General features: G+C 36.9%; 3 protein-coding genes across 3 annotated transcripts in view; 1 reads left to right on the top strand and 2 right to left on the bottom strand.

The window, feature by feature from the left end:
• Nucleotides 1-804: 804 nt before the first annotated feature.
• Nucleotides 805-2,794, bottom strand: LOC136409068 (gustatory receptor for sugar taste 64f-like). The gene is made up of 8 exons (XM_066390351.1): nucleotides 2,473-2,794; nucleotides 2,065-2,253; nucleotides 1,862-2,010; nucleotides 1,681-1,806; nucleotides 1,469-1,623; nucleotides 1,144-1,306; nucleotides 1,009-1,098; nucleotides 805-879 (listed from the first exon to the last, which is right to left on the bottom strand). The coding sequence occupies exons 1-8, from the start codon at nucleotides 2,792-2,794 to the stop codon at nucleotides 805-807; spliced, it is 1,269 nt and encodes a 422-aa protein (XP_066246448.1).
• Nucleotides 2,795-4,838: 2,044 nt separating this feature from the next.
• On the top strand, nucleotides 4,839-9,236 carry LOC136409067 (gustatory receptor for sugar taste 64a-like). The gene is made up of 9 exons (XM_066390350.1): nucleotides 4,839-4,940; nucleotides 6,139-6,221; nucleotides 6,458-6,747; nucleotides 6,796-6,981; nucleotides 7,487-7,644; nucleotides 7,699-7,824; nucleotides 7,879-8,199; nucleotides 8,246-8,335; nucleotides 9,159-9,236. The coding sequence occupies exons 1-9, from the start codon at nucleotides 4,839-4,841 to the stop codon at nucleotides 9,231-9,233; spliced, it is 1,431 nt and encodes a 476-aa protein (XP_066246447.1). The 3' UTR covers nucleotides 9,234-9,236.
• Nucleotides 9,237-9,256: 20 nt separating this feature from the next.
• The window catches only part of LOC136409183 (microtubule-associated protein futsch-like), a 52,271-nt gene continuing 39,169 nt past the window's right edge, over nucleotides 9,257-22,358 (bottom strand). Inside the window, exons 8-11 of the mRNA XM_066390529.1 lie at nucleotides 13,724-22,318; nucleotides 12,583-12,733; nucleotides 11,771-12,529; nucleotides 9,257-11,204 (exon numbers count right to left, since the gene is read on the bottom strand). Coding sequence (XP_066246626.1) covers nucleotides 11,035-11,204; nucleotides 11,771-12,529; nucleotides 12,583-12,733; nucleotides 13,724-22,318 — 9,675 coding nt within the window. The 3' untranslated portion in view covers nucleotides 9,257-11,034. The remainder of the gene's footprint in view (nucleotides 11,205-11,770; nucleotides 12,530-12,582; nucleotides 12,734-13,723; nucleotides 22,319-22,358) is intronic.

Raw genomic sequence — 22,358 nt, 5'->3', positions numbered from 1 at the left:
TCAGTTTAGTACTGGTACGTGAGAATATGCCTCATCTTCACTAATATGTAGCAGAATGAGGTCTTGCGATAAGTCAGATTTCCCGTTTTCATTCTAGCTCTCAATGCCTTTGAGGTCCACAAGGAAATCCCTGTTTTGCTTCTCAATAAGACTGTTATAGGGGCTGACGAACGGTTGAATTCAGTTTTGGGATTAGAAAGCTAAACGATCATATCGCCGTGCTAATCATAGCTTAGGGGAAATCTCAAAATCAGTTAAAAATGTTGATTTCAGATCTGTCGTGTCTCTTCATCGGGATAGCAAGTTTAAGGTCTAAATCAGGTTTTGAGCTCTGGAGAGTAACTTTTGGGGTCTGCACGTGGGACGACTGGGAAGAAAGAGGGAATATGTCTTATCCGGGTGAAGAAACTCAAAAATGTAAAGCTAAATTCTCAGCAATCTGAAGTAAAATTGTATTGAACTTTTCAATCTGTGTGTATTTGCATTACGACGTTTAAGTATTGACAGAATATGAGTTCTGGAATGACCTGAATCTTGGTCTACCGGTGCACGTGCCGTAAAAAACCGACTGATTTTTATGCATTCAAGTTTATTACTTTCTTAAAAAAGTTGAATTAAACCGGTAGGCAATGTGTTTCATTAGTTGTTTGTAAAGCAACGGAGCAAAGAAGTGCTTTTGCTCTCGAGAATAATTTTAGGCCTGACAAGGAACAGAGGGCATAAATTGTTAATAACATTTTATGTATTTTTTAATAAAAGAAAAATAGTTTTTTGACTAAGACATCTCTCTTCCCAAAATTGGTTTTATATGTAGTTGTACAAGTTGGCCTGGGTAAACTGAATTAGGACCAGTTCATACGTGACGATGGCACTGGCCACCTGTAACGAAATAATATACAGGGTGTCATATTTAGATGAAAAATACTCAAATGTTTACTTAAAGTCAAACGATAAATTTGTGAAAAGAGCACTTTGCATTAATTTAAAAAAAATGAAATGGGAACTTACACTTAAGATAATCCCTCTTTTGACTACAAACATTTTACATCCAGTAAGAGCGGTCTTGTCAAAGCTTATTTGGGTCAGCAACCTCCGAATCTGGCAACTTTCTATTAAAAAAAATTAGCTAAAAAGCTATCTTACCTCGACATTGTATATGGAAGAATCAATGGAATTCAGTGCATTCGTGGGAGCTTTGCTTTCATCGTTGATCCATGCAGCATACAAAGACACAGTCGTGGTCTTAAAAATCAAATAAACGAAGGAGAAGACGAAATACACTTTACGCACTGTCAGGGAAATTGATCTAAAATTTTTTTATAAAATATGAATTCATGATGTTTTTTTCTTCTACAAATTTGTGTGTCTTTAATTTTTTAATTTGTCATACTTTGTTGCCGATTTTTCTTTACTTTTAAAATTTTTTCTGTTCGTTTTTTCGGTATCTGTTAACAAAAATCAGTCTTACTCTAAACCATGATACAGCTGGATCAAAAGAAAAAATATGTTGAGGAAATAAGACAGCAGGATTATGGGGGAAATGTGGCTGTCCAGTTCCTTGCAGAAAGTCGCCAATCGGTCATAATCCTCACGAATTCCTTTCCAAAACACTAGTGACACAATCTGACGGAAAACATTTAATCCAGAGAATTAACTCCGAAAAATACCTGTATTCCATACCTTTTGCTTGTTCTGTTGTCCAAGCTTCTGAGTGATCTGCCTGAACCTGATAGCCAGGGCCGTACTGGCTACAACGATAAACATATCGTTTAAGGCCCAAGTTAAGTGTGAGTGCACTGTGATTATCTACAAATGATCCTTTGACCTTTCACTGGGGGCAATATGTTTGTATTCTTATTACGACAAAAAACGGGGCTGTGGCAGTTGAATATGGAATATACTTAAACAGCTCTTGGGGGCTTTTCGCCACTAAATCTTCAGTGGAAATGTTGCTGTAGTGTCTACTGAGCAACTCTTCATATTTACTGCCAACCGATAGCAGGTAATCGGCTAAACAGATATTAAATCTTGCAAGAAACCACAACATCACACCAAAGGACGTACCAAATCCGAGTACTGTAAATATTACCATGAAGGCCCTCACTGTGAAATCTAACCTCCGGGGGTACCCATAATTTATGTTCATCATTTTGTCCATGGAGTACCAAAATTTCATTAGTTTTGGCCACGATATGGCTAGACGGAGGTATAAGATCAACGTAAGCAATGAACCTCCATAAAATACTCCTGTATCTAAAGAAAGGTTTGAAGTAAGCCGTTGTAAGCATTAAAAAAAAAATCTCAATAGGTGCTTAAGGGCATTAAAGGAGTTTGAAAGGTTTTATAGACATTTGAGGACTGGCTCAAGAGCGTGTGACTTGCTGGAATAGGATCAGAATGACTATTTATTTTTAGCTTATATTTACCAGTGTATGTCCGGATCTGTAGATTTATCTGAACAAGATATCTTACCCAAACTATTAATACTGCTTCCAGAGACTGCCCAATGCACCATACAACAAACCATAGCGATGCCGAGCAGGACCATCAAAAACATGGAATAAATGACTCTCCAACTTCTCCATTTAAACTGCAGTTTCTCCACGCTGCCGCTTAAATTCCCCAAAGGGAGAATTCCCAACACTTGCGAGCACCGCATGAAAATCCTAAATGAACTATAAATTGATTTTTCATGGTATATTCTTAGCTTTTCTTGGATGATCGCTTGAAATGCTTGGGGGTTCTTAAGGGTTTTGGGGTGGATTTTGTTCCTCCAAAAGAGCTGGCCCGCCATGATTCTAAAAGAAACTTTGAACATGTTTTGCATGAAGTGCTCAAGAGGTTGAAATATAGGGGTTTTGTTTGTTAATAATTTAGTGGAAAATAAACAATGTAAGGGCGTCAATTTTTTCCCGTAACATATTATTACATTGATTAGGGGTTGTTTGGAGAGTTTGGTGGAAACATAATTGCTGTCAGTCACCATAAATAAGCCTGAAACAGGAACGCCTGGTGAGGGGTCTCATGATGTCGATTGTTGAAAAAAAAAGATTGTTAATCGGTACTGAAGAGAAATCGGGAAGACCAGTGCAGTGCCTTGTTTTTTACTTTGAAATTATCTCTTTCGAATTTTTTTATTATATATAATTTGAGAAGAGCATGTAAAAACCTACGCCAATGGATTTCTTTGTGACCTAGCGTAGTAACTGCTAGAGGAGTAGCAAAATATTTCCGTTTTTGATTGTCCTAAATGCAATAAATTTTTGTAGGCCTTAATAATAATAAAATAATGACTAAATAAATGGCACCTATGTTAATAGGTTTGAATTTAAATATCATTTATACATTAATATACAGGGTGTTTCATAATAGTATGTCAAAAATTCAGACGATGAATCTGTGGATAATTTTAAGAAAAAAAATTCATATGAACAGGCGCCGTATTCGCTTCTTACCTGAAATATAGGGTAATAAAAAAAAGTTTTTTCCTAATAAGTTCGTTCAGGCATTAAATATTTTTATAAAAATTGGGGAGTGTAAAATATGCGTAGAATCATATCTTTTAAGGGGAAAATAATGTTTTTAATCTCACCAGTGGCGTTCTCATTGATGTGACTCTAAATATTTTAAGCGAGAAATATGATACGGCACTAATCTTTTTTCAAATTAATATAATTTACTGAATGCTTCATATTTGTGTGGAAAAAAAGGTCTCTTGAATATTTTTTATAATGTTAACCGTTTTCATGGAAAATAAACACTATTTTTTAACTAATATTAAAACTACAAAATTAAACTAGGTACATCAGGTTACTTATAAAACTATTTCCTAAAATGCCTTCTATCTGCAAGAATGTACGCTTCAGTTCTTTTTCACATATTATCGTGCAGTTTTGAAAATTCTGAGGTGTATTTTGTTAAACAAATGGATTATGCGATCTTTCAAGTGCAGATTAGTGCGTTTTACTTTTTTCTATGAAAACGGTTAATGTTGGGAAAAATATTCCAGAGGTCGTTTTTGTCACAAAAACATAAAACATTTAGAAAATTATTTATATTTTTTTAAAAAACTAGTAGCTTATCATATTTTTCGCTTAAAATGTTCAGGGTCGCATCAATGGGGATGCCACTGGTGAAAGTAAAAACATTGTTTTCTCCTTAAAAGATGTATCTTTACACCTATTTTACGCCCTCCAATCTTTATAAAAATATTTAATGCCGAAACGGACTTAGAAGAAAAAAAACTTAAATTTTCTTTCTATTACCCTATTTTCAGGTAGAAAGCAAAAACGGCCCTTGTTCATATGTACAGGGTGATCCAAATTCGAGGCGTATCATTGGGATCTCAGAAACTATAAGAGATACGAGGTCGCTTAAATTAGGGCAAAGTTGCGCAATTTAGTGCCCAACAAAATGCTACTTCGTATGTGGAAAAATTCCGAATACTTTCGGAGATATCCAGAAAAAATCGAAATTTTGCTATATCAATTTTATTTTTCCTGACTTTATTTGAAAAAATATTCCAAAACAGATGTTACTTCATTATTGCCACTTTTTCTTCCCTACAAGATGGTGTTGTGAAATTTGAAATCCGACGTCTCATCTTTGAGCAACCATCATCAACTTAATTTTTTTAAATACGGACCTGGATTTTTTATCTTGTCTTTTATTACCTTTTGCCCTTCTTAGAACAATGACATATAACAATCACCAAGAAAATTAGTAGATATGATAAAAATACCCTCTTAAAAGGTACATATATCTAGCACTCTCCCATATCTTTTTTAACATAGGTTTGTCTTCCTTATGCTCATTGTTTTATTGAGAAATTATATACAATGAAAAATAAAAAATACAAAATAAAACAACATAAGGAAGACAAACCTATGTTAAAAAAGATGTGGGAGAGTGCTAGATATGTATATGCACCTTTTAAGAGGGTATTTTTATCATATCTACTAATTTTCTTGGTGATTGTTATATGTCATTGTTCTAAGAAGGGCAAAAGGTAATAAAAGACAAGATAAAAAATCCAGGTCCGTATTTAAAAAAATTAAGTTGATGATGGTTGCTCAAAGATGAGACGTCGGATTTCAAATTTCACAACACCATCTTGTAGGGAAGAAAAAGTGGCAATAATGAAGTAACATCTGTTTTGGAATATTTTTTCAAATAAAGTCAGGAAAAATAAAATTGATATAGCAAAATTTCGATTTTTTCTGGATATCTCCGAAAGTATTCGGAATTTTTCCACATACGAAGTAGCATTTTGTTGGGCACTAAATTGCGCAACTTTGCCCTAATTTAAGCGACCTCGTATCTTTTATAGTTTCTGAGATCCCAATGATACGCCTCGAATTTGGACTACCCTGTACTTTTTTCCTTAAAATCTTCCAAAAATTTAGCCCCCGAAATTTTAACATGTTAATATAAAATACCCTGTTTATTATAATACAATGAAAGTTACGACTCTGCGTCCCTGAGGACATACATCGGATGTTACACAATTGCCCCATAGAGATTATAATTTACGATAAGGTGGAAATAAGTATAGAGCTGTTAATTCGACAAATTTTAATATTCTTAACGCGAGGAAAAATTATGCGTACACCAATAAATTTTGTAGCTTTTTGAGTGACTTTTTTTAAATAATAATAATGATAATATAATAATAATAAATTAATTGTACACCGTTGCCGATGAACTTCCGAGGTACATCAGTAGCGGTACCACCTACTTTTCTTTGACCGACAAGAAATACGGTGAAAATGGATAGGAGGACAACGTCTACACCAATGAACTTGAGAATTTTACGAATCAGTGAAGTTGTGTCGCCAAATTGTTCTCCCTGGGATGAGGAAAAAAATTTATTTCGAGACAAATATCGAGCTTTTAGTAGTATTCCAGTGGCGGCATCAAATTTTTTTACCATTATTAAAAACAATCTTTTATGCTAATGAGTTATTCATACTAAATATCTCCTATAACAACAATCCCACACACATATGTGTCTTGTTAGTTATTACTGTAATTAAACGCCCTTACACAGGGACTTCCCCTTCTCCTGGCATTATTTACATACTTTTGTATTAATGCCTGTTATTTCTGCTATGACCGATACGAATCTATTGCGAGTAGAAAGAAATAGTGCCTCAGAACTCGGCCAGATTTGCTTCACAAGAGGCAATAAAGAAGGAAATTGAGAACAATGGCTTTGTTAAGTGAGATTTCATTGTCGAACTCGAGAAAAAGTTTCAAAGGCGATGTTTCTTTGAACAAAACCACTTCCGATGCTCAAACATTTCACCAGCAAATCAAATTTCAGCTTGTTTTAATGGAATTTTTTGGATTTTTCCCTATACAAGGTGTGAAAATCTGCATTTAAGTATGACCGAGCTTGCCTATAATTAGATTTAAGAGACGATTGTTTAGGGTCAAATTATTAACCTTCCGCTAGGTTTAACCAGGATTTAAAGTTCTTGTTAACTAGAAAATACAAGTTTGTCATTGTTGCTCCGCTCCTTATGATCCTGTTAAACTTATCAATACTTCAAAAATTTGGCTCTAAAACGTTCTGGAGACTGAAACTAGTAGATTTAGGCTTGAGACACTCGTCTGACCATAAGACTCTAACCTTTACTTGGAAGTCTTGGAAGGTTCTGCTGAACATAATCACCATGCTGGGTACCCTATTTCAGCTCATCTGTTTCCTTTTCTACACCAAAGTTTACAATATTTTAGCTTTAAGTAAGTAGGTCACCATAGGCGTATTAGTAATTAAAAGACCCTTTTCAGACGCTCTGGAATTTCACGTTGAGAGTGTTCTTCTCTCAGTGCTATTCCTACATTTGACCAAAGAGTGGCCTAAATTCGCCCATGAATGGCACAAAGCCGAGACGTCCATCAGCTATAATAGCAGCTGCATTAACCCCAAGAAAAGGATTTGTCTGGTAGCCACAAGTGTCCTGGGACTAGCTCTATGTAATATTACAGCAAATTTATATTGATTTTCTACTATATGTCGTTCCAACTTATAACAAATCCCGGGTGTATGAATGATGGCTAGTGACAGTGGATTTAGCATGAGACATTTTGGTCTCAGTCATTTGTCATATTGACAGCTGTCACTGAGCATTTAACAGAGGAAAATATCTGATTTTCTTTGGTGAAGATGGATCGATCGAAACTGTTTCTCTATCTTAGTACCAATGGTGGAAACAATGACCAACGGGCGTTGTCTTATTTTAACGACAACGGCCCGTAAAGTGAAAATAACCGCTGTTAATCGCCTTTAATCACATGACTAGATCTAATATTTCCCCTCTGGAAGACAAAAAAAATTCTGCATAGAACGTTGTAGATACCATGGGCCTCAAGAAGAGCTACACCCTTGATCGTATAATTAACTCTTCGATCATGGGCGTAACTTTATTATTTCAACCCTCTACACCTAAACAACTATTACTCGTTTTTTCGGTATTTTCAGTTGAGCATGTAGTAGTGACAAGTCGTATCACCCTTTCGAGCATGAGGCGAGAGCCTTTGAGCATATACAACGCCTCACGTGACTATTTCGTTCAGTATGAATTCCAAGAGGTGTTTCATTATATCCCATATTCCATATGGGCTGGGTTATTCTTCAAGGTTTCGCCCTATGCATTTTAAATTAAATTCGACCCTCTAGAGAAACTGTTTCAGCTGCTGATAGTGCAGAAAACCTTCATATGGTCTCAGATCGACGTTTTCATTGTAGCAATAAGCATTTGCATGCACTACAAGCTGAGGCAAGTCTCCATGAGGTTGAAGTATCTCTCAAAGACCCGGGTAAATATAGCGATAAACCCACAGTGACTTAACCAAACTGGTGCATTAATGCAGGAATGTAACGAGCTAATCTGGCGCCTCATGAGGCAAGACTATGTGAAACTCACTCACCTTTGCAGCATCGTCAACGAAAAGCTTTCTTGCTTCATCTTAATCTCCTTCTTCAATAACTGCTACCACGTCCTCTCCCAACTTTTCAACAGCCTACGCCCCTCTATAAACGACGTGGTCCATAAGGCCTACTTCTGGCTCTCATTCCTTTTGCTTATTCTTCGCATAGCCTTTGTCTGTCTCTTTGGAGGAGCAATTCATGAGGAAAAAGAGGAGATTGTCCGGACTCTCGTGACAGACCCTTCAATCTCTTACAATATTGAGGTGAGGAGGAAAAATGGAATTTTATCAGAAAAATAGCTTGCTTTAGGTGGAGAGGTTTATAGAGCATTCGGTCACTTCTGAAATGGCTTTGACTGGGCTCAATTTCTTCAGAATAACCAGAGGGTTGTTGCTTAAGGTAAGTTTTTACAGCAGGAAGGGTAAGGTACTGGCAAGTTTATCTAGAAGATGAATTTTATAGAAATACTGACCAATGCTATCTATCTAAGTTGTGTCGTGCCTGTAGAAATTATTCTTTGGATGGAGTTAGCTGGACTTTGATTTTTGGTCCCTGAAACCTGCGAGTTATGAAATTAGCCGCTGACCAAATGAAATGTGTAGTACTAAGCGAATATCAGTCCTGCAAGTGAGGCTCCAAAATACCTATAAAAAGTGAATTCAAGCACATTTTGGACTTTTTCTTCAAAACATCTATAAATTCGAAAATTTTTCTAGAAAAAATAAAAATTCCTGAAAATCGAAGGTGTGCGAAATCATTTTCTCAACAGCGTTTTTTTAATTATTGGAATGTGGCTGCTATAACAGATTCTACACTCAGTACGCCACTGTTCTCGTAGATATTAAACCGTAAATTTTACGATAGATCTAGGGATAATAAATGGAAGATAAACTGGAACGCCATTGGCGTTTATAAACTGGCTTCCAGTGAAAATAATGCAAAACAAAACGAGGGCGCTGAAGAGTTTCCTCGATCAGTATGGCTCTGAATCCATCGAGAATATCGGAAAGTTAAAAAAAATTTCTATATATAAAATGAAGAGAAGAAATTCTGCAACATTAGAGGCGCGCGAAAGAAAATTTCAAGAGAAATTACACGATTTCTTTTATGACTGAACGTAGCTGCTGTTATAGTTTCTACACTCCGGCATCTCCTTTGGCCCTAAAATTCGCTTGGTACGTTCACGGTTGTCCAGCAGTTTATAAAATAAGTAAATTTCCAGATTACGAGCGCCATCGTCACATACGAGCTTGTTCTAATCCAATTCGATCAGCAGGAATTTCAACGTAACCACTAGAGGAAGGTCCACAACAAACTGAGCAGACTTTTAAAACTTTATTTTATTCTCGCTTATTCCCATACATTAAATGCGCTTAAATATATTAATATGCAACTTTAATACAACATTTTTCAGCTAAAAGATCAGAATCACCTCGAACTAGAAGCTAAAAATATCTCCATCTTCTACAGGATTGGCTTCGGCACCTTTTTTCAACAAACAAAATCAGCCAATCCGCAGCATACCTCTAATACAATGCAAACAATCACATTTAATTACGTTATAGTCGAAAAATATATTCAAGCATTTAGTAGTGCTCATGTGAAAAATGAAAATACAAAAATGTGTGATTACGGACTTGACCAGTACCAGGGCCAAGAGTATAGAATAAACAGGTCCGGAGTGAAAATTTTTTATTGCGTTGAATATATTTTTAAACATGTATAAATGCGGCCTAAACGAATTACTTTTGCAGTTATATTGCAAAAGGGCAAATTTGAAAATTACTAATTTCGAGGAGGTCACCCTCGATAGCACCATCTTAACTAATTTGTTACTTCTATCTATTTTGCGACATTATAAAGCTGAGTGATTACTCGTGTGAGAGCAGTTTTATTCCAGTGGCCCCACCATTTTTTAAATTCCTATTTCGTCAGTTTTGCTTAGGTTTTTGATATACAGGATGGCCTAAATTTTAGAAAAAAAATGGTATCATTGATAACGTAGTTGAAAGATTACCAGTAATGCCGCTTTGACGTATGACAAATGTCCATGTGACTCATGTCAGAAGCCAGTGATTTTCAAAAGGTTAATTTTATACTTCAAATTCCTCAAATTTTAACCACCCTGTATACATATGTTAACAAATGTTATTCGTTTTTTGTTTTCGTCATATAAACTGCTCTCAGATTGAAATGATTCATATCAAAAAATGCTTTAATAAACTAAGTACAGTCTCGCTCTATTAAGTTTCAGGCTCTCTTATAGGCCTCATCGTAAAGTAACACAAAGCCGTAGACGCTCTGATTTAATCACAATAGAAGCTATACGAGTATAATAACAATATAATAAATAATATATTTAATAAAGCTCGGTTTATACGTGCATTTTCTACAATATTAAAAAATAAAACAAATTTCCCATTCTTTTCAATTATGTATTATTAAATTCCTCATCTTCTTTATCACCCCAAATTTTATCTTTTCATTCTTCTCAAAACTTCGTAAAAAGTCCTAATTTTTTATATAATATTTAATAATACTAACGAAGCAATACTAAAATAAGAATTTGTTGACTAGAATTAATATTATAGAAAACCAACTTTTACCATCGCTACATCTAGCGGTGGCAACGCCAAATTTCTTATTGCCGTCAAGTGCCATCTAGTGGGATGAATGTTAACTACATCAACTGTAGTATTGTGGGATAGATTATGCTTGGATAATTTCTCTTATGTTCTTAGAACGCATTGCAACATTGCTGTGAACATCACCTAGTGGGATGAACATTAACAACATTAATTGTGTTGCAGTGTTGTCGCACAGATATTTCTCAAGTCATCTTGGACACTTCGGCGAAACTTTTCGCGACCCTCAAGCCGGTTTAAGCTAGTTTAAAATGTCACCCATGACCTTTAATATATGGGAACCTCAAGAAGACTATAAACTAAGTTAAATTTCAAGACAGTACCTAATTATTCGAACATCAAATGGATGATATTTTACACTACTCAACTGTTGGGACTACCAATAAAGATTCATCTTTAGGCCTAAAGGACGACAGAAGTGGAGGAAAATTGCGTGGAGAGGGGGCGGTTTCTTTAAAACTCCAAACGATAAGCCGAACACGAGGTCTCGTGATCTTGGAGATTGATGGTGCACCGGCTGGCAGAGGGTGCGAGATCGATCTTGTGCTTCGCTAGAAGGTCCTCGTTTTCGGCCACCCAATAGCCCAAGATGTCCGTGTCGTAGGTCGGAATAATAGTCACCTCTATTAATATACCATTTCAATCCAATGTTTAAAGAAAATGTTATAATTGCAAATGCGAACATCAAATAAAAAACTGGCAAAATGTCCGTCAAAAAACAAAATGTGTTAATCTGACATTTTATCAAATGTCAAAATAAAACAAAGAAAGTAAAAAAATCGGCCATTTTGACGCGTGCGGCTATCTTGAATAATTGAAATTTGGACAGCTTCGTTACTGACGTTATACATTTGACAAGTATCAGTGCTAATGAGAGAAAAATTTAATGGCTAAGAACATTTAACTGTTTTATTTGTGAAGTAATAAGAATTCTATCGTTATATTGTTTTCTACGGAGGGAGGTGCTGTTGTGTTCCTCTAAAAGATTAATCTTGACTAATTCTTGAAATTTTAAGTAGATAAAAATCTTTAATATTGAGCTACAAATTGTTCGGTTCTCGGATGAGTCAGAAGCATCATGATTGCTTAATCAAAAATGCTGAAAACCACTCTGAAATCTGCTTGGTTCGAATAAGGAACGGCATTTTATCGGCAAATGGCAACCTTAAAAATAATTCTTTATACCCACCTAAGTCTTTATCTTCCCACGTCTGCTTGGCCTCCAATAAAGCATCGTACACTTGTCTACTTGGCTCCAGTCCCGAAAAAACGTAATAACGGGCTCTTATCCTCTTGAAGAAGTCAACGGACGAATAATAGTGGTTCCCGTGGTGAGGAACGTAAGTGAGGTCCACGTAGACAGGACTCACTTTCCTCGTCTTCAATTTAGACGGAGAATCCGGTCTCCTCTTATCATCATTCAGCTTATTCTTCGCACTCACATGTGAAGGTAGCTTTTTCTCCTTTTTAGGAGTTCCATTGTTGTTAGGGGGCGCAGGGCTAGGCAGACCCAAAGGTTTCCCCCAGGAGGCTATGGGATCGGAAGATTCATCGAAATAGACGCTGGTAGTCATAGGATCTTGTATGGGAAGTTGATCACCAATAAAACTGCTAGTCATAATGTCTTCTTTGGGACTGGGAAGCCCTAGGGGTTTCCCCCACGAGTCTACAGCTGAGGAAGAAGATCCATCCTTTGGACCTTGAGTGTGTCTGACCGCAGTTATTTCAAACTCATCTGTGATTTCCAAATTGTCTTCAAATTTCACGTCACTAGTGTACTTGGCTTTGGTGATTTCGTATAAATAAGTGGGCGGCTCGTCGAGTTCTTTGGGGAGGGCGCCGTACAGAGACGTACTCATGGGGTCCAGGCTCTTCATGTCTAGTTCGTCCAAGTCCGACTGGGAGTTGGCCACTTGCGACTTGGTACTTAAGTCTTCATCATCGGTTTCTAATGAAAAATCGCCTCTACAATGGTCATTTGTAATAACTTTCTTAAATTACCTTGTTCGATGAGACCGCTGTCCCTTTTAGTGGACGATAATTGGCCCTCTTTGGCTACAGGGCTGATGGGGACAGTTGGAGGGGTGGTTTTGCCGGATATGTCCGGTTCGGGGCTTGATTTATCGCTCGAGGCTTCTGTTCCGGGAGAGATCTAGAGGAGGGATGGAAATCAATTTAGGAAGTATGAAATTAGCACTAAAAAGCAATTTTCTACTTGAGGCAAATCACAAATTGTGTTCAAGCTTGATCAATACGGACGAGTTTTTGGATAAGTATAAATTTTGAAAATTTTTGAAATAAAAAATACTGAAATATACACTGAAAATCGCTTACTTTGGATGAGAGAAAATCCCTGTAAATAATGATTAAAATTGTTGAGTTCTAGTGAGTCTAGGTCACCTTAAGTTGCGCTCAAATTAGGAGAGTCAAAAATAATAAAAAATTACTCTCAAAATTGCTTAGTTCGGTTGATTCAAAATCTGGAAAGTAATTATCTAAAATTATCCAAATTTGGATGAATTTTCAGGCCCAGGCCAGTCATAAGTATTGAAGGAAACGATCAAATTCGGTGAGTGAAAAATATTGAAAATTATCAAGCGAAGTTGCTTATTGTTTGGTGTGGAATAGTGAAATGCGTGGAAATTGAAAATTGCTGAGTTCGGATTAGTCACAAATATCAAAAAAAAAAATGCGCGAATTCAGTGAGTGAAAAGTGTTTCACATTTTCTTCAAAAGTATTTAATTCGAATAGGTAAAAATGTTGAAAATAAAGCTCCAATTCCGGTATGTCAAAAATACTGAAAATTAACTTCAAAATTGCTAATTCGGGTGAAGCTAAATTACCAAAACTTACACTCAAGTAGAGCTAATCAAAAATAATGAAATTCGCACTTAAAATTGCTTAGCTTGTATCAGTAAAAACAACGCCAAAAACTGTTGTGAGTTCCAATAAGTAAGTAAGTGAGGGTGAGTCAAAAGGGCCTTGCATTCTACAAACCATTTTTCATATAATTAAGATGGTACTGAAAATTTTTTTCAAGTATCTTTAGGCTGTTAACACGTCCTTTTGATCAAGTTTGAACATATTGTTTGAACATTTAAATGGGATAAAAAAATTCAACCAATTACCCAGAATACTTACACCTATGGTTAATGCGGAAGACCCATCTCCTGAAGGCGGTACGTATACTTTGGCATCGGTACTATCACAAATAAGAGACCTCTCATTCTCGAGGAAACTTTGACTGGCAGCTCTATGATCCGAATCAGTCTTAATGCAAATCTCCACATCAGATACCGACAATTTCTTCGGTTCCCCACTGCGGTCCACTTTAAGCTGGTCTTTTAGAGTCTTTTCTGCACTCTCCTTATCACCTTTTTCTTCAATTTTATCTTCGAGTTTTTCTACGTTTTTGCATTTGTCTATAGATACTGGTTCGGTGAGTTTACAGAGATTTTCATGGTTCTTTTTCAAGGCGTCTGCTTCTTGTTCCAGTTGTTTTTCTTCCTTCTTCAAAACTGCTTCATCTAGTTTGAAATCTTCGTGGATTTTGCATTTGTCCAATGAAACTGACTCTGCATGTTTGTTTGGTTCTTCGTAATCGCGCTCAGATTCTTTCTCTAATCGATTTTCTTCCCGTTTTAAAACCTCTTTATCAAATTGATAGTTATCAACAATTTTTTCCTTTAAACACGTTTCTTCTTTTTGTTTAACATCTTCTTTCACTTTAAATTCATCTGATATTTTACATTTATCAAATGTGGTGGATGTTGCAAGTTTAGATAGATCTTCGTAGCTTCTTCTCAAAGCATCGGCTTCTTCTTCCATTTGTCTTTCTTCTCTCTCCCTAATCTCTTCATTCAGTTTAAACTCATCGGATACTTTGCACTTGTCAAACGACGTAGAGTCTGCAAGTTTAGACAAATCTTCATAACTTCTTCTCAAAGCATCTGCTTCTTCTTCCATTTGTCTTTCTTCTCTCTCCTTAACCTCTTCAGCCAGTTTAAACTCATCGGACACTTTGCACTTGTCAAATGATGTAGATTCTACAAGTTTAGATAAATCTTCGTAGTTCCTTCTCAAGGCATCTGCTTCATCTCCCATATGTCGTTCTTCTTTTTCCAGGACATTTTTATCAAACTTGAACTCCTCCTTGCATTTCTTGAATTTAACCTCCTCGGTTATTTTCGAAAGATCTTCAACGTTTCTGTTAATTGCAAGTGCTTCATCTTCAATTTGTCTTTCTTCTTTTTTTAATGTTTCTTCATTTAACTGAAATTTGTCATCTCCCTTGCATTTATCAAAACTGATAGATTCAGTGAGTTTAGTTAGATCTTCATAGCTTCTCCGTAGCGCTTTGGCTTCATCTTCCATTTGCCTTTCTTCCTTCTTCAGTATTTCCTTATCGAATTTGTACTGGTCCGGAGAGCTGCATTTTTTAAACGGAGTTTCCTCTGTAAATTTAGAAAGATCCTCGTAACTTCTCCTCAAATGCTCTGCTTCTTCTTCCATCTGCCTTTCTTCTTTTTGCAGTATTTCTTTATCAAACTTATAATCATCCACGTTTTTGCATTTATCAAATGAAACTGATGAAGAAAGTTTCGATAGATCCTCATAGTTTTTTCTCAGAGTTTCTGCTTCTTTTTCCATTTGTTTTTCCTCTTTTTCCAACACCTTTTTGTCGAACTTAAACTCGTCTGAGGGTTGGCACTTGTCAAAGGAAACTGACTCATTCAATTTGGACAAATCTTCATAACTTCTCCTTAGGTATTCTGCCTCATTTTCCAATTGTCTCTCTTCTTTTTCTAAATCTTTCTTCTCTAGCTTGAATTCGTCAAACACCACTGCATCAGTAAGCTTTGATAAATCTTCAAAGCTGCGCCTTAGTTCTTCAGCTGTATCTTCAATATGTTTCTGGTTTTTGTCGATTGTAATCTCCTTTATTTCTTCTTTTTTAGTAGTTTTGTCAACTGTAAATTTGTCCTCTGGAAGGATTAATTTTTTGGAAGAATTAGGTGAAGCATGAACAGTTGTAGGATCTTTAGTTTCATTTTCGATTTTCTTATCTGGCTGTTCAGTTTGTAATTTTAAATCATTTGATTTCATGTCTATTAATGCATCTTTCTTTTCTGTATTGTCCTTCTTCAACACGTCTTCAACATTTTTTTTCAGGCCTAGATCGCTTTTCGTCTGTTCCTCTGGCAATATGTCATGCAAAACTGTTATGGCAGCTTCCCCGATTAATGAAAATACCGACTCTAAATTCTTCTCGGATTTCTCAATAAATTCTTCAGCAGCTTCAATAATGCTGCTTTTTCTTTCTATATGCTCTATTTCTGTGGGTTTTTTCACTTCTTCAAGTGATTTAGAAAGGGACAAATCTGCCTGAGATGCTATATTCTGATCCTTTGGAACTTCGATAATGCCAAGATCTTGAGACGCTTCAATCACACCTGAGTTTTTTTCTGATATCAGCGATTCTGACGTTTCTTTCTTCACGTCTTCTTGTCCTTTCTTTGCATCAGATTCTTTGGCATTAGATTCTTCTAAAAGAGAGTGAGCCTTTTGGCTAATTGAGGTAATAACACCTGCAAGAGCTTCTTCAGATTTTTCAATCAAATCTTCAGCCTTCTCTATGATACTTTGACGTTTTTCTGAAAGTACCTTTGGTGTTTCTTCAATTTTAGACGGTTTCTGATCTTCTTTATCTTGCTTTTCGCCATCTACAGTCTTTTCTTCAATGAAGTGAAGAGCAGACTGCAGGTCAGGTGTCTCTTTTTTCATGTCTTCTTCTGTTTTCTTCAAATTAGGTTTTTTATTATTCAGTCCATCCAGAAGGGACTGAGCTTTCCCGTTAATCGAAGTAATCACCCCCTCAAAAGCTTCTTCAGATTTTTCAACTAAGTCTTCAGCTTTCTTTTCGATGGTTTTATGCTCTTTCATAACTGCCTTTTCTACATCTTCAGGTTTAAATAGTTTATTATCTTCTATTTGTTGCTTCTGAATCCTTTCTGAGCCCTTCTCAAAAGATGAATCTACAACATGTCCAGGTTTTTCTTCAGTTGCTTGAACTTCTTGAGTTTTTGTAAGATTTTTTATTTTATCTTGGCTTGTTTCTAGCCATTCAGCGGTCTCTCTTTTCATATCTTCTTCGCTTTGCTTTAAAGCAGGCTCTTTATTGTTAAGTCCTTCAAGAAGAGAATTACTCTTTTGGCCAATAGACGTAATGATACCTTCAAATGCTGCTTCAGACTTCTCTATGAATTCCTCAGCCTTCTCTATGATGCTCTGACGTCTTTGCGGGAGATCTTTTGCTTCGTCTTCTGGTTTGGGTGGTTGTTTATATTCCGCATCATGTTTCTGAGTATTCTCTGAACCTTTTAATGAAGGTAAATCTACAACACTTTTAATCTTTCCTGTAATGGACTCATGTGCTTCTTCAGTGCCTGTTGAAGGTTTTGTAAGCTCCTCAGGCTTTGATGATTTGTTCTCTTCGGAGAGTTGCTTATGAGTGTCTTCTGAATGTTTTGTTGTAGATGAGTCTTCAACTACAGCTTTCTCTTTAATTGAATCATGAGAACCTGATACAGGTTCAGTTGTATCTTTAAGTACTTCAATTGCACTCTTTTCTGATGCCAGAGACTCGGAGGCTTCTTTTTTTTTTTGTTCTGTCATATTAGTTTCTTGTCCCACAAAATCATCAAAAAGAGAGTGAGCTTTCTGACCTATTGAGGCAACCACACCCTCAAAGGCTTCTTCAGATTTCTCAACCAATTCCTCAGCTTTTTCTATGATACTCAAGCGCCTTTGAGGAGGCTCTTTTGTCTTTTCTTCAAGCTTAGGAGTTTTCTTCTTTTCTAAGTCTTTTTCTGAAGATGTTTTTATAACACTTGTCGCTGTATGTTCACTTTTAGTTTCTGATGGTTCTTTAAGGTTTGAAGATGATTCTAATACATGTTTTTCTGATCCCAACCACTCAGAAGTTTCTTTATTTTTATCTTCTTCTGTTTTCTTTTCTCCAGGTTCTACACTATGAAGAAGCGAATAAGCTTTCTGACCAATCGAAGCAATTACACCTTCAAACACTTCCTCAGATTTTTCCACCAAATCCTCAGTTTTTTCAATGATACTCTGTCGTTTTTCAGTAGATTCTTGAGCTAGATTTTCAGGTTTTTTGGTTTCTGAATGTTCTGGCAAAGATTCTTTACGTGACGATTTTCCTTCTATATCTTCTTTAACTTCTTTAAGATTTTGAGACGCTATATTTGACCCCTTTTCTGAGCCCCAAAGTTCAGACGCTTCCTTCATCTTGTTTTCTTCTACATTCTTCAAATCTGATTCTTGAAGAGTAACTGTCTCTAGGAGGGAGTGAGTTTTCTGACCAATTGAAGCAACTACACTCTCAAATGCTTCTTCTGAATTTTTAATTAACTCTTCAGCTTTTTCGATAATGCTTTCATGTCTTTGGGAAGATTCTTTTACTTCATCTTTAGGTGTCTTGATTTCGGAGTGTTCTTGCAAAGGTTTTTTAGGTGCAGATTTTTCTTCTATATCTTCTTTAGTTTCTTGAAGTTCTTGCGGCACTATACTTGGTCTCTTTTCTGAGCCCAAAGGTTCACACGTCTCTTTCTTCTTCTTTTCTTCAACATTCTTCAAATTTGGTTTTTGATAAGTAACTTCTTCTAGGAGCGAGTGGGTTTGTTGATCGACTGAAGCAGTTACACCCCCAAATGCTTCTTCAGATTTTTCAATCAGTTCAGCTTTCTCTATAATGCTTTGATGTGTTTGTGGAGATTCTTTTAAAAGATCTTCAGGTTTTCTCCCTCCATGAGTATTTTCATTAGTTTGTAATGATTCTTTTAGATCCTGAGATACTTCAACTATACTTGATCTTTTTTCTGATCCCAGGAGCTCAGACGCTTCTTTCTTTTTCTCATTCAAATCGGCTTCTTGATGAGTCACTCCTTCTAATAGAGAGTGAGCTTTCTGGCCAATTGAAGTAATTACTCCTTCAAATGCTGCTTCAGACTTCTCAATCAACTCTTCAGCTTTTTCTATGATGCTCTGACGTCTTCGAAGAGGTTCTTTTTCTTCATCTTCAAGTTTGAATGGTTTCGGATCTTCTACATCTTTATGTATGGAGTCTTTGCGTGAATGACTGAAGGACTCCACTAGACCTGCAGCTTTCTCTTCGACATATTCGAAAGTATCTTCCAGCTTACGTTCGACATTGGTGAGGGCAGAAGATATTGATTCTGAGATACCGTTGGTATGAGCTTCTTCAATTCTAAGATCAGATTGGACTAGCTGAAAAGATGACTCCTTGGAATTTTTTTCTTGAATTGATGCAGTATCTACTACAGGGGCTATAGCGGTCGTTTCTACAATATTTTCGATTCCATATCCAAGTTGTTTTGTTGCAAGTACTTCCTGTATTTCATCAGTTTTCATCACATCACTTCCTACTTTTTTAATTCCGGTATCTTCATGGTCATGTTTATGTTCGATGTTCTTGTCTTCAACTTTTTCATGAATTAGTTTTCCAGTTTCATCAAGATTTGCTACAGATTTTTCAATGTGCTTAACTTCCTGAGATTTATTTTCACTTTCAGCAACTTTAGATTCTCTTCCTTCAAGATTCTCTTCAAGTTTTTTATCACTTTTTTGTTCCTTAATCTCTTCAACTTTTCCATCAGCTTTCTCACCTATTCCCACCGCCGTACCACCATCCTTAACATCTCCTAAGCGCTTTTCATCATTCTTTTCTTTAACTGATTCATTGTTAGTTTGTGATTCAACTTTCTTAACGGTAGATGCACTCTCCTCAGTCTCAACTGCAGAAGATTTTTGTGATTGCGTTTTCTGCTCCGGTGAAGACCTTCCAGAGCTCTCAGAGCTGCGCGAAAACGTTATGGAACCTGCTGGACAAATCTCAGTTTCTTCCCCTCCATCCTCACTTGAAGCAGTCACCAACATGCGATGAACGACGTCCTCCTGCTTGGCTTGCTTTTCATCTTCGGATTCTTCAGGAATAGGCGGGATTTCATCTTCAGTTTTGATTATTTTTGCTTCAATAATCGGAGAGTCTTGAGTAGTTATATGAGTCTCCTTGAGCTCTACGGCAAATCCGAATGGTTTCCCTTGGAGTTCTTCTAAAGGAGCGTCTGATTTGAGCACTTCAGCTACACTGACTACAATTTTCTTCACATCCTCTTCACGCTCTGCTGGAGATTTCCTCCCTAATTCTGCTTTGTCGATATCTAAATCTGGGAAAATTTTAGGGCCATCTTCTTCTGGGGAATAATCTGGGAGTATTACTGCTTCAGCGTGTTGAGGACTGCGATTTGCATGCTCAATTTTAACGTCCTCTTTCGGAGATTTGAGCTCGGACAATTTGTCGTTAATCTTGGACACCTCTTTAAGGTTTTCTTTGAGATCTGCTACAGAAGAGTCTTTAATTTTATCTTCATCTTTCGTTATTGGTAGTGAGTCTCCAAGAGGGATCTGGACATCTTTTTTAAGTTCATTTAGCTTATCGTCCAAGGCAGACATCTCCTGTTTAGTCTCCTTGATAGAGACAATTTTCTCTTTTAAATCGGCCTCTTCAATCAGGGCTTTGATATCCTCTTTAACTTCCTCTTCCAGACTTTGCTGGATTTCATCTTGGCGACGCACTTCATGTTCATTTACTTCAGCTTCTTTGTCATGTTTCAGCTTCTCATTGATTTGATCTATTATTGATTCCTCAGTTTGGATCTTTACCAAGTCCAAACCCTCTTTAGATGGAATTTTATTAGTCACCATTACCCATTCATCTTCATCAATAATAGTTTCTGCAATGAGGTTGTTGTCCTGATCTGCTTTCTCTTTGGTCTCAGTTTCAGCTTTTTCTAAAACTTTTTCTTCATCTATTACTTCTTTTTTGTTCTTATCTTCACCATGAAAATCTCCTTGATAATCAGCCTCTTCATGCATTGGCAAATCTGCTACTTCATCTGGAGTCTTCACTGCATCTTTCATGTGTCTTTGCTTGTCAAGAGGAATTGCCGCTAATGTGGCTTGTTTGGGTTGTACGTCTTCTTGCTGATGTTTCAAGGGAGGAGTCGCTGCTACTTCTTTTTCTTTAGTTTCTTCTTTTACGTGTTTCTCCTCTATCGCTTTATCCTCCTTGATTTCATCCAGGGTCATGCGTTCATCTTCTGGCAGAGTTGGAGCAGTAGTAGTAGCTCCAGATTCTACTTTTTCATCTGGCTGCGACTCTACTTTTACTTCTTCCTCTTTTTTATCAGTGCCTTCAGGGGATGTTATAGTAGGTTTTTTTACTTTTTTTTCATCTTCGCTGCTTTTACGTTGCTTCTCCGATTCCTCACTATCACGCGCCAGCTTTTGTATTTCATCTTCTTTATTTTCCAGCTCCGAATGTTCTTCCTTCTCTACTATGAGATACTCTTCAGTTTCTAAATCAATGGAACTTTCCTTCACCTGCCTCACTCCCGGTTCAGACTCCTCGGCTGCACTTTTACGGAAAACAGCCTCAATTTCCTTATTCACCTCCTGTTCCTCTTTCAGCTCCTCCAATTCTTGCTCTTTGAGTTGCTGGATTTCTTCAGGAGTCAGCTTCGATATGTCTTTTTTTAGAATGCTGTCTTGATCTGCTGAAGGAGTGCTTACAGTGCTGGAATCAGTGGTTCCCTCTTTGTCTAGCTTTCCTTTTTTGAAAAGGGAATCTGGTTTCTGCGTGCCATTTTGCGAGGGTTTCTTCACAGGGCTTTTCGCAGTTTTGGGCCTCCGGGAAATTGGTTTCCTTTCAAGTTTTGGTTTGGATTCGGATGTTGGTTTTGGTGGTGATATTTGCTCCTTCTTCTGGGGAGCTTTTTTGTTCTCGATGACTTTTCGATTGCTTGCATCTTTAGCACTTTTAGCGGGAGTAGCATCAGGAGAGGGTTTTTGAGTTACTCTTTTCTCTTTCTCTTTAATATCCCCATTTTTCTTGTTTTCAATCAAGGTTTTCTTAGGAGTTGCCGGTCCCTTTTTCTCAGACGCAACTTTCTTCTTCTGTACCACTTCTTCTTTAACTTTGGGCTTGTTGTCGGGTTTCGTCTTCGACTTAAAATCAACAACATCTTCGATCCTCTTAGCTCTCACTACATCCCCGTTCATCTCTGAACTCTTTTTAGTCTCTTCTATCTTGTTTTCTTTCTTCTCCTTCACGGCGAGCTTCTCCAATACGTCCTGTTTGGTCTTTTTGGATGAAATAAAGGTCTTTACGGTGCAAGTTGGATGTTTCATGTACTCCACGCTTTTAAGCCGATCCAACCCTTCAAAGATCTTTCGCTGGGGCGCACTTCCAGGGTACAAAATCCTGGTTACCGTATCGTTAGGATTTGCTGGTTGCCACACCAACAAAGCGCAAATGGACACTGAGTTTTGCAAAGGGAAACTAAACTCTTTTCCAGATTTGTTCATACTCAACAACTTTGCATCGCTTTGGTTCCATTTCAGCAAAAACTCGCGCACTTCTTTGGAGTTTCTGTCCGGGGATAGAACGAACATGTTCAGGGTACCATGGCCCACTTTATGGTAAAGAATTATGGGTTCTGAGTCCCTGTAGCAAGGTTGACAGGAGAGGTTCAAGTGCTTCAAATCCTGGATTAGGTTCTGTCCTTCTTCCAGCAAACTAATAATCAAGGGGTCCTTGTCTTTGTCCCCGTCAGGGCTTAGTAAAGATTTCCTTTCCTGAAATTGGTTAAAAGTTGAAGAGTTTGAGGGGAATGAG

This window comes from Euwallacea similis, chromosome 5 (genome assembly GCF_039881205.1).
Source record: "Euwallacea similis isolate ESF13 chromosome 5, ESF131.1, whole genome shotgun sequence".
Taxonomy (NCBI): domain Eukaryota; kingdom Metazoa; phylum Arthropoda; class Insecta; order Coleoptera; family Curculionidae; genus Euwallacea; species Euwallacea similis.
The sequence above is the reverse complement of the archived record's forward strand: the minus strand, read 5'-3'. Positions and strand labels throughout refer to the sequence as shown.

What these genes read in the sequence shown, in the direction of transcription:
- LOC136409068 (XM_066390351.1), bottom strand. Translation starts at nt 2,794, where the DNA reads ATGGCGGGCCAGCTCTTTTGGAGGAACAAAATCCACCCCAAAACCCTT. An exon ending in CCACAGCCCCGTTTTTTGTC is followed by an intron (nt 1,807 to 1,861) that starts GTAATAAGAATA and finishes GATCATTTGTAG; the next exon opens with ATAATCACAGTGCACTCACA. An exon ending in CTTCCATATACAATGTCGAG is followed by an intron (nt 1,099 to 1,143) that starts GTAAGATAGCTT and finishes GAAAGTTGCCAG; the next exon opens with ATTCGGAGGTTGCTGACCCA.
- LOC136409067 (XM_066390350.1), top strand. Translation starts at nt 4,839, where the DNA reads ATGAAAAATAAAAAATACAAAATAAAACAACATAAGGAAGACAAACCT. An exon ending in TTACAATATTTTAGCTTTAA is followed by an intron (nt 6,748 to 6,795) that starts GTAAGTAGGTCA and finishes GACCCTTTTCAG; the next exon opens with ACGCTCTGGAATTTCACGTT. An exon ending in CAATCTCTTACAATATTGAG is followed by an intron (nt 8,200 to 8,245) that starts GTGAGGAGGAAA and finishes AGCTTGCTTTAG; the next exon opens with GTGGAGAGGTTTATAGAGCA.